At 41.3% G+C, this 11,370-nt stretch overlaps 1 protein-coding gene and 1 long non-coding RNA gene across 6 annotated transcripts in view; one reads left to right on the plus strand and one right to left on the minus strand.

Annotated features, from left to right (window-relative positions):
• Positions 1-11,221, plus strand: part of ZNF155 (zinc finger protein 155) — a 12,626-nt gene extending 1,405 nt beyond the window's left edge. For 3 of the 5 annotated variants that reach the window (XM_011997723.1, XM_011997725.1, XM_011997724.1), the window contains exons 2-5: positions 1,623-1,722; positions 4,725-4,851; positions 5,020-5,112; positions 9,273-11,221. In XM_011997723.1, coding sequence (XP_011853113.1) covers positions 1,708-1,722; positions 4,725-4,851; positions 5,020-5,112; positions 9,273-10,654 — 1,617 coding nt within the window. In that variant the 5' untranslated portion in view covers positions 1,623-1,707 and the 3' untranslated portion in view covers positions 10,655-11,221. Of the gene's footprint in view, positions 1-1,622; positions 1,723-3,184; positions 3,274-4,724; positions 4,852-5,019; positions 5,113-9,272 lie in introns of those variants that run through there. The other 2 variants (XM_011997726.1, XM_011997727.1) reach the window with 2 other exon arrangements.
• LOC105552168 overlaps positions 10,077-11,370 on the minus strand; it is a 6,221-nt gene continuing 4,927 nt past the window's right edge. Inside the window, exon 3 of the long non-coding RNA XR_001007956.1 lies at positions 10,077-10,973. This is a non-coding gene — a long non-coding RNA (uncharacterized LOC105552168). The remainder of the gene's footprint in view (positions 10,974-11,370) is intronic.

The raw sequence follows: 11,370 nt of genomic DNA on the forward strand, positions 1-11,370 counted from the left end.
TTTTTTTTTGGAGACGGAGTCTCACTCCATCGCCCAGGCTAGAATGCAGTGGCGGGATCTGGGTTCAATGCAATCGCCGCCTCCCAGGTTCAAGCGATTCTCCTGCCTCAGCCTCCTGAGTCGCTGGGATTACAGGTGTGCACCGCCATGCCCGGCTAATTGTTGTATTGTTAGTAGAGACGGGGTTTCACCATGTTGGTCAGGCTGGTCTCGAACTCCTGACCTCGTGATCCGCCTGCCTTGGCCTCCCATAATGCTGAGATTACAGACGTGAGCCACCAAGCCGGGTCATTCTTTTCCATTTTAAATATGGGAGTGAGACACTGGGTGCATAGTTACCCAAGTAGTAAGAGGTGCAGCTGGAGTTGGAACCTAGGCAGTTTGGGTCAGAGAGCCTGAGTTGATCATCCCTTGGATACATTTTCATTGAGGTAGAGGAACTAGGTGGAATCAGATTGGGGAAAAAAGCTAGGACTTGACTGAAGGGACCTTGAGAGCAAGGCTCATGTACGTGGACTTCTGTAGGAGCCTTTTAAAATTTGGTCAACATTTTGTTTCACTTTTTATAAGGATTTTGTATTGTGGAACCATATCATTGTGGAACAGTTTAAAGTTAGATAAATATGTGGAGAAAACATGTTTTAAATTATCCATGAATCCAATATGTAAAGGTGGTAACTGTCTGATACAAGTTATAGAACTTTCAGTTCTCCCCCATTTCCTTTTAGTCTGTCTTTATGTCTATTTGTATATTTATTTATAAGCATTTGAAAAATTGTTATAATATCTTATTGTGTTTTCCCATGTTTCTTTAACCATGGAAATTTTTAAACACTGCTAATGGAGAATGAACTAGCAAACTACCATATTATGTCATGCTTATCCTTATTATTCCCATTGTTACCGTTCTTATGACTATTTCCTGATAGTTTAAAACCTTTCATTTTTGTATCATTTCAAAGCTATAGAAAAGTTGCAAAAATAGTTTAAGGAATTCTCATATACTCTTTACCCAAATTTGCCAATTGTTTACATTTTTTCCTGTTTTGCCATCATCACGATTCAGTTTAGACCATTTTCATCTCCCAACTGGGCTCTTTGTGCCCACTTAGAGTTAAAACTCATTTTCAGGCCGGACATGGTGGCTCATGCCTGTAATCTCAGCACTTTGGGAGGCCGAGGTGGGAGGTATAGCTTGAGCTCAGGAGTTTGAGACCAGCTCAGGCAACATAGCAAGACCCCATCTCTTAAAAAATAAAAACTCATTCTCACCTCAAATCTGGAGCAACCACTAACTTATTTTCTCTCTATATAACTGTTATCTGTTCTAAATATTTCATATAAATGGGATCATATAATCCATGGGTTTTGTGATTTTCATTTGGCATGATGTTTCCAAGCTTTGTGCATGTTGTAGCTTGAGTCAGCACTTCATTCCTTTAAATTTCCAAATAAGATTCCATTGTATGGATATGCCACCATTTGCCTATCCATTTACCCAGAGGAAGGCATCTTGGTTGTGTGAATAATGCTGCTATGATCGTTCATGTGCTAATTCACAACACACATCTGTATTGTTGGGTGTCATCCGTGGCAACCCTTTCAAGTCTCTTTTTCTGCAGACCGTGGCATGTTTCAGGCAGGATTCCTCCTTCCTTCAAACTGCATCACTCAGGAGTCTGCAAATTCCCCAAAGTAGGAGGAAAAATGACCACATTCAAGGTGAGCGGGGCATGCCTCTCTTGCTGTTAAAATTCCATGTCACTACTCATATTGTCATGTGTTTTGCTCTGTCATGAGAAGACTCAAGGGGAAAACAGGCATTTGGGGACCTGTTGTGTGCCAGGTGCTTCCTTATCTCTTTTGTGTTGACTGCAGTTGGTTTTTTGTTTTGTTTTGTTTTGGTTTTTACCATTATTTATTTTATGGAGTATGAAAATTAGTAGAAATGAACAGTGCTCCCACTTCCTTACCTCCCCTCTCTCAAATTATCGATTTTTATCTTCTCTTGCTGTTTGTCACATACATTCATAACTGTATTTGTATTGATGATATACATCTAACTGTAAACTGTGCTCTTTTTATATGTTATATAATCTTCGATTTTTATGGTTACATCATATTCCTATTACATTGATGTATCTTTATAACTACCTCACGCTCATAGAATTATTTTAAGCAACAGTGCAGTGACAGCTTTCCTATCTATAACCTTTTCCCACAAAATTAATTTTGACAACCATATGCCATTTTAGCTCAATTTTGAAAGGGTATTTTTGATATGTACCACATTGGCTGTTGTGCAGATAGAATATTTTAACTGGGCACAGAACAACAGGATATAACTGCTGCTCCACACAAATATTGTTGGAGTTTTCACACTGGAAGAGCTAGATTCTGTGTTCTCCTTGTCTCAGTCATACTTTCCGTGTGCTTTATTTACTGGTCTCTTCTAATTCACTTATGTAGTAAGCAGTTTAACCAAAGTAGTGGAAAACCCTCATTTAAAATGTCCAGTGATACTAAGATTTGCCAGTCACTTGTGTTCTGTTACTACGTTTACTCCTCAGAGCAGCAGAATGAGGAGGTTCCTGGTCTCTTCTTCTTCTTAAACAGGTGAAATATGAGAAACCTGCTCAGGGGTACACAGGCAACCAAAGGTCAGGAGTGTTAGCCATTTGGCTCAAGTGAAAAAGAGAGACAAGGAGAGAGACAGAATTCTCTATTGAGCAACCTGCACCCTGTGGTGTGAGTGTCAGGAGTGCCCTGTTGAGTGATGGTGTCCCTAGTGGTGCTGTTCCTCCCTGTCCCTACTTGGTGTGACTTCTTGTCACATGTCACTCTGACATGGCATCTACTCCAAGCACTGAAGTACACTGATTACCACAGTTGTTATAGAAAATCTTTAAATCCCTTATGGCAAAAGATGCCTCACGCAATGTTACCAGAAGAAATAATGACCTGGGGCAGAAATGTTTGCCACATGGATACCTAAAGAAAATAAAATTCAAAATCAAAACCTTGAGCACAGAATAAAGGAAAAACTCCAAACAGATAGGAACAAAGGACACTAAAAGGCCAGTGTAAAAGGAAAACTAGCGATGTCCAATAACGTTCAAAAGTGATGGTTTTCATTTATAATAAAATAAGTGAGAATAATAGAACGAATTGTTCCCCCAATCAGATTACCAAGACTGTGGGAATATTTATAACCTGCTCTTGGCCATGATAAAGAGAAGCAAAGTACTTGTATTCTGTTCAAAGATTATGGAGGTAGGTAAAAAACTAGGAAGAAAGCATGCAGTTATATGATCACTGTTCTAAATGTGCTTATTTTTTCATGTTTTAATTTTCATTTGAAATTATTATTTTAATAAGAGAGGAGAGTAAGATGTTCTTACATCTTACTACATCATTACTTAATGATCTCTTCACATGATTGATAATGGAAAATATGTAAAATTAAATATTCTTTACTGTAGCTAAAAGTAGGTCATCAGTTCTCTGGAATACTATGCAGCCATGAAATAGATAATGCTAGTAACAACAGTAAAAATGATTCTAGCTAATGTTCATTAAACACTTGGTCAGTGGCACAGATGTTTCCAAATGCTATGTATTTCCTTGTTTAATCCTTTAAATTACTGTGCCAAATAAGGACTATTATTTAGAGAGGAAACTAGTTCTTGTAGGCAAACATGTCTAAGGCCACACAGCTAGGAAGGGGCAGACCCTTAGGAAGTGCAATGATGCATTCTGGCTTCTGATCAGGACACTGAGGGCTGCAATTAACATTTGTGGTTTGTACCTTGAGAGTAGAGGACACACTACATAACTGCCGCACACAGCTGTCCACACAAGTACTGTGGAGTAGGTTCACTGTGCACTGATTATCAACTTGTGTGAGTCGTGTGAGACAGAACACGATCTCATTCAACAGATTACGTGAAGCAGGTTTGTTACCACAGATTGGCAGCAAGGGAGCACAGAAGTATAGGAAATACTGTGAGGTGGCCATCCAAGGCTGAAGAAAACTTCCTGGGGTGGGTAGAATCTTGACCCCATTTCCACCAGAGCAGAGGTACCCCAGAAGGCAGCCCACCCCAGGTTATATACCTCAGGGGCAACACGACTTACTGGGCACTTTCTCTCTAACTCAAGACGTTATCTTCCATAGGAAGGACAGGAACATTACATTACTAGCATGTTCTATGTTTATTCTTCAGAACTATAAGCAAGAAAGAATGATTCAAGGCCACCCTGAAAATTACCCACAGTTACCTAAAACTTGTCAGTTTAGCAAATACTAAAGAAAAGCGATAGCAACCAGGGTTTGAATATGAGAGAGGACAATAGGCCTTACCCAACAAGGTTGGGACTGAATTGTTTAATGTTGCTGGGGCAGTTGGCAAGATTTGTTGAACCTATATATGGGAAGCCCAGAATGCAGCATGTAGAGTCCTACAGGGTTACATACAAGTAGACTCGATGAGTGCACCGAGTAAATGTACAGGACTTCATCATTGCACTTCTGGTGGAGTTCAGGTAAATCAGTGTATGTCATTGTCAGGATATAGGCAGAATGAGTGGGAAATCTCTAAGTTCACCTACTTCTGTCAGTATTGAGAACAGCTTTCCACTCATCCCCTTCCCTTGCTCAATGCCGCTTCTCCCGCAGTAGTCCTTGGTCATAAGATTGAAGTTATGTCTTCTTGATGTTGTAGGAGGCAGTGACCTTCAAGGATGTGGCTGTGTTCTTCACTGAGGAGGAGCTGGGGCTACTGGACCCTGCCCAGAGGAAGCTGTACCGAGATGTGATGCTGGAGAACTTCAGGAACCTGCTCTCAGCAGGTGAGCACGGGCATCTTTTGTAACAGAACATCAGGCCTCAGGAGTGGCTTTGTACCTTAGAGTGTTCAAGTTTGAGTGTGCATTGGGAATCTAAATTTCCAGTAAATTTTGCCTAAATATTACCCCAGAATGTGTTGGGATTCAGCACGTGACCTTACCTATTCACAGGGCATCAACCATTCCACCAAGATACTTTCCACTTCCTAAGGGAAGAAAAGTTTTGGATGATGGAGACAGTAACCCAAAGAGAAGGGAATTCAGGTAAGAACTAAGCATCTGTGTGTCCTTGTACGTGACTCTCCTACCTGTTGTGCTTCTGTCCGTGCCCATTTGCATTGCTCTAATGTAAATGACCACATCTCCTTCAGGATTATTACAACTGCCTTCCAGTTGGTGGCCCTGTTCCCACCCTTCCCACCCTAATATCTATTCTCATGGCAGCCAAAGCGATCCTTAGGAAATGGAAGTCAGATTGTCATTCCTTTCCTCAAAAGCTTTTATAACTTCTTATTTTTATTAATGTTACAACCTCTTTAAGTGCATCTTAGAGACCTATGTGGTCTGCTCTTCATCCCATTCTGCCTCTCTGACTACATATGTCCTTTCCCTCTTTCTCTATCATTTCCAGCCACATTTCTTCCCTGCCATTTCTGTCCTGCCAAGGACACTGTATTGCCTGTTGTGGTAACCAATGGCCACAAACTTAGTGGACTAAACAAAAATATTTATTATCTCTCTGTTCTTTAGGCCTGAAAACTGATACATTTCGCTGGGCAAAAATCAAAGCATCCCTAGGGCTTTGTTCCTGCCTGGATGTTCTTGGAGGGAAAGCTTCACTTTGGTTTACCAGTGTCCAGGCACTGTCCATACTCCCTAGCTCTTGTTTCACGTCTCCATCTTCAAAGGCAGCTACTTTGCATCTCTGACCATTCTTCCATAATCCCATTCCCTCTGCCACTCTTCCTAAGCCTCTGCCCTCTACCTTTCAGGTCCCTTGTGATTGTATTAGTCACTCCTGCATAATCCAGGATGATCTTCCTGCCTTCTGCTTAGGTGACTGATGACCTTTATGGCCTCTGCCATTTTAATCCCCCTTGCTGTGTAACATAATAGGAAGGCTGACTGTATGTTGCTCAACAGATTTTTTGGCCTGCTGATTGCTGCTTATCCAATTCTGACTTTCTTAGGTTCCCTTGACATGATTGGTTTTAGGTGTGTACAACTGACCCACGTCCCATGGAAACTTCTAAGCATTGTTTTTATGACCACATTGAGTAAGATGCCTTCCTTGAGACTTACACTGGAACTTTCCATAGGGAGCATATTTATATCTGGGAAGAAATTCTTTTTGAATGAGGGTTTCCAGCTACATTTCGTTCGAAAGATTTACCCATCTGCAGTCCATTTGCCTTTTCCAAAGTCTATATGCACTTCACTGGCCCCAGATTTCTCCTTCTTACTAGAAGGGGGAAGAATGAGGATGAGGGGACACAAGTCACGTAGCTGAACATTTACTTTATTTCTGGCCCTCTTTCTTCATAAATATGTATATTTCTGCATCTTTGTGTCATACAAATTTTGTCAAAAACATTAAAGGATAGATTTTACACAATTTTTTCTTGATTTTTATAGATTTAGTGCTGTATTTTGAACTGGTGAACTTTATGACCTGGTAGGAATTGGGAAACTGCCTTCTCAAACTAGAAACATCCTGAAGATTCTCCTTTCTCCCTAAAGACCTCTTATTTATTTAATTTATTTTTGAGATGGAGTTTCACTCTTGTCGCCCAGCCTGGAGTACAATGGCGGGATCTTGGCTCACAGCGACCTCCGCCTCCTGGGTTCAAGTGATTCTCCTGCCTCAGCCTCCCAAGTAGCTGGGATTATAGGTGCCCACCACCACACCTGGCTAATTTTTGTATTTTTAGTAGAGGTGGGGTTTTACCACATTGGCCAGGCTGGTCTCAAACTCTTGATCTCAGGTGATCCGCCCGCCTCGGCCTCCCAAAGTGCTGGGATTACAGGTGTGAGCCACCATGCCCAGCCAAGACCTCTTATTTATAAGTGACAGTGTATTAAATATATCCGTGTACTACTATATACCAATAGGTACACGCTTACCTATTAATCCTTTCCAAGATTCAACCTTTGCAACTTGACTTTCCCTTGGAAGAATTTACTTAATTCAGGACTTGGTATTAGCCTGACAAATTTTTGAATGTTTTTGTGAGTATGAGCCATAGTAAGAAGCACATGTTTCAATATAACCCGGACAAACATTTTTCATGCCTGTAGATGTGTACAAGTGACTCTAGGAGGCATTTCATGGAATGATCACTTTCCTGCTTGTCATGATGCTGTGATAATTTACATTCCAGTTCTTTTTTGTAAATGTTTATTGCAGAGTTTAACTGTATTTCATAGCTCACTAATGTGTAGTCTTCAATATAAAAAGTTATAAAGTCCTATTTATCTGCATCATAGGCTTTCTTTTCATTCCATGTGATTCTTCACGTTTTTGATTGTCTGGTCAGGAACATCTCCTTTGTGGACCCCTGGAAGGACAGCCTTTCAGATTCCCCTCAGAACTGCAGTTGTCTGTCCCTGTACTCTTTGAGATAACCAAGTTATTGTCCCTATCAATACAGAAAAGTAAGATTAAGCATTTTACATATGCTGTGCAAAATTCTTGTGCAGGGATACTATTTTGAATGCGTACATAGAAACACTACAAGGTGTTTGATGTTTAACATTGTGAAGAGTTCAACCAACTACAAAATTTACTGAGACGTTTTACAGAGAACTGCTCTAACTTCACACCAACTGCAAATTCGGGAGGTTTTCAAAACTACCTTCACATTCAATAATTTTCTAAACTCTCAGAACTCACTGAATACTTTTATTCTCACTGACTGATTTTTACAGGGAAAAGATGTATATTATACTTAGAGAAAAACCAAATAAGACAGGGTCCAGATGAGAAGAACCAAATGTGGACCTTCTATTGTATTCTCTTGGCAGAGTAGGATGTATCACATTCCCAGTATTAAGGTATGACTTAGACTCAAAGTACTGTCAGTCACAGAAACTCACCTGAGTGCTGGGATCCAGAGTAATTATTGGGTCTCCATTATGGAGCCATTATTGGTTGATTGATTCCTAGGTGGTTAATCAGTCTCCTGGTCTGCTAACTCTCTGTGACCTAAAGCTCCACCTTAAATCACATTGCTGTTATTTCTGACATGGAGAGGAGCATCTCCCACCCCCAAGCCTCCAAAGGATTTGCCAGCTATAACCGTAAATTATATTGTTTCACTATGCAGAGTGATCCAGTGTTTGCCCTCAAGCCAACCAAGACACTCTCCTGAGGTATGACACTTCAGGATCCTAGAGATTACCTCTCAGATGCTGAGGACGAAGTCCCAACTTCTTTTTGGTTAGGTTAACTTTTTTTTTTTTTTTTTTTTGGGCAGAGTCTCACTCTGTCTCCCAGGTTGGAGTGCAGTGGTACGATCTCAATCTCAGCTCACTGCAACCTCTGCCTTCCAGGTTTAAGCAATTCTCCTGCCTCAGCCTCCTGAGTAGCTGGGACTACAGTCATGTGCCACCACGCCTGGCTAATTTTTGTATTTTTAGCAGAGACAGGGTTTCAAGGCCAGGCTGGTCTTGAACTCCTGACCTCAAGTGATCTGCCCACTTCAGCCTCCCAAAGTGCTGGGATTACAGGTGTGAGCCACTGTACCCAGCATTTTTTTTTTTGAGACAGGGTCTTGTTCTGTCACCCAGGGCTCACTGCAACTTCCACCTCCCAGGCTCAAGCAATCTTTCCACCTCAGCCTCCCAAGTAGCTGGGACTACAGAGTATGCCACCACTCCTGGCTCATTTTTGTAGTTTTAGTAGAGACAGGGTTTCACTATATTGCCCAGGCTGGTCTCAAACTCCTGGACTCAAATGATCAATCCCAAAGTGCTGGGATGACAGGTTTGAGCCACCGCACCTGACCTAGGTTAACTTCTTTATAAGGATATACAGCATAAACACAAATATACAAAGTATTGATTATGTTATTGCTTTTCCTTAAAGTTCCTTTTGATTCATATTTCATTATGTACATAAATTTTTATTTTCATAATTTATCACACAAGACTGGACTAGGAAATTCATTAGAAATAGTAACAAGTTAAATGTATATCATATTTTAAAATTAAGTCTGTTGTTTCTATCAAGGATTTTACATGTGAGACATGATGTGGTTCTGAATTGGCCTCACGCAAACCAGAAATCAGGGTGTACTTGGAAAACACAAACTGAACGTTCTCTGTATTCATTGAAGTTTAATGTCATGTCCTAAGTGTGAAACCTTGAGAGCACTGAATAAAGGCTTTATGTGTACACATCTCTTAAATCTGTGTCCTTATAGGAGGCAAGATCCAAACTGAGTTGGAGTCTGTTCCAGAAGCAGGAACACAGGAAGAGTGGTCCTGCCAGCAAATCTGGGAACAAATTGCAAAAGATTTAACCAGGTCTCAGGACTCTATCATAAATAATTCTCAGTTCTTTGAAAATGGTGATGTCCCCTCCCAGGTTGAAGTGGGACTGCCCACAATTCACATAGGACAGAAACCTTCCCAGGGTGGGAAGTGTAAACAGTCCTTCAGTGATGTTTCCATCTTTGATCTTCCTCAGCAGTTATACTCAGGAGAGAAGTCTCATACATGTGATGAGTGTGGAAAAAGCATCTGTTACATCTCAGCTCTTCATGTTCATCAGAGGGTCCACATGGGAGACAAACTCTTTACGTGCGATGTGTGTGGCAAGGAATTTAGTCAAAGCTCACATCTGCAGACTCATCAGAGAGTCCACACTGGAGAGAAACCATTCAAATGTGAGCAGTGTGGGAAAGGTTTCAGTCGTAGATCAGCACTGAATGTTCATCAAAAATTACACACAGGAGAGAAACCTTACATTTGTGAGGCATGTGGGAAGGCCTTCATTCATGATTCCCAGCTTAAGGAACATAAGAGAATCCATACTGGGGAGAAGCCATTCAAATGTGACATATGTGGTAAGAGCTTCCATTTTAGGTCAAGACTTAAGAGCCATTTCATGGTTCACACAGGAGAAAAACCATTTAGGTGTGATACATGTGATAAGAGCTTTCATCAGAGATCAGCACTTAATAGGCATTGCATGGTCCACACAGGAGAGAAACCGTACAGATGTGAGCAGTGTGGAAAAGGCTTCATTGGTAGGCTAGATTTTTATAAGCATCAGGTGGTCCACACAGGAGAGAAACCATATAATTGTAAAGAATGTGGGAAGAGCTTCAGATGGTCCTCATGCCTTTTGAACCATCAGCGAGTCCACAGTGGAGAAAAAAGCTTCAAATGTGAAGAATGTGGGAAGGGATTTTATACAAATTCACAACTGTCTTCCCATCAGAGATCCCACAATGGTGAAAAACCATATAAATGTGAGGAATGTGGGAAGGGCTACGTTACTAAGTTTAATCTTGACTTGCACCAGAGGGTCCACACGGGAGAGAGACCTTATAATTGTAAGGAATGTGGGAAGAGCTTTAGCCGGGCCTCAAGTATTTTGAATCATAAGAGACTCCACTGCCGGAAAAAACCCTTCAAATGTGAGGACTGTGGAAAGAGGCTTGTACACAGGACATACCGTAAAGACCAACTGAGAGACTACAGTGGGGAAAACCCATCCAAATGTGAGGATTGTGGGAAACGCTACAAGAGGCGCTTGAATCTAGATATACTTTTATCGTTATTTCTAAATGACACATAATTATTCATATTTATGGGGTACAATGTGGTTTTAATGTGTGCATATAATTTATAGTGATCAAATCAGTGTAATTGGTGTATCTATCACCTCAAATATTTACCATTTCTTTGTGTTGGAAAATTCAAAATCCATTTAAGAGGAGTTAGTAGACAGCAAGGGAAGGGTCCCTGGAGAGCCCCCACCGCATGGGTCAGTGCCTCATCCCCACATAACATAAAAAGCAGCCTGGGGAAGAAAATCAAGCTACAGGCACGGATAAGGGAACTAGCACAGGGGATTGTGCCTGGAGACATGCCCATGGCTGCACAGATAGAAGAACCTCCAGCTCACTCAGGTAAAAACTCGCACAAACCTCTGGCTCACTCAGTTAAGGGAACAAGACCTGACACAGAAATGCCTTTGTCCTTTGTATAATCAGCAGGCTCCCAGGAAAAAGTTTCTTCTTTTATGGGCATGAACATAGTGGGTTTCAGTAGGTTCAGGTTGGCACTTTCCTTTGTGGAAAAGGAAAAGCCCAGGCTCTATAAATCATCGCTTCAGCTCCTGATTGGTCCCAGGCCAAGCTGAATAGCCGTTATGAATCATCACTTCAGCTCCTGATTGGTCCCCGGTCAAGCTGAAAGACCAAGCTGAATCACACTTTCTCCAGGACAGCCCGCAGGCTAAGCGCATTCCTTCCCCTTCTCAGTCCATAAAAACCCCAGATCCCAGCCTCG

Source organism: Mandrillus leucophaeus, unplaced genomic scaffold (genome assembly GCF_000951045.1).
Source record: "Mandrillus leucophaeus isolate KB7577 unplaced genomic scaffold, Mleu.le_1.0 Scaffold546, whole genome shotgun sequence".
NCBI lineage: Eukaryota > Metazoa > Chordata > Mammalia > Primates > Cercopithecidae > Mandrillus > Mandrillus leucophaeus.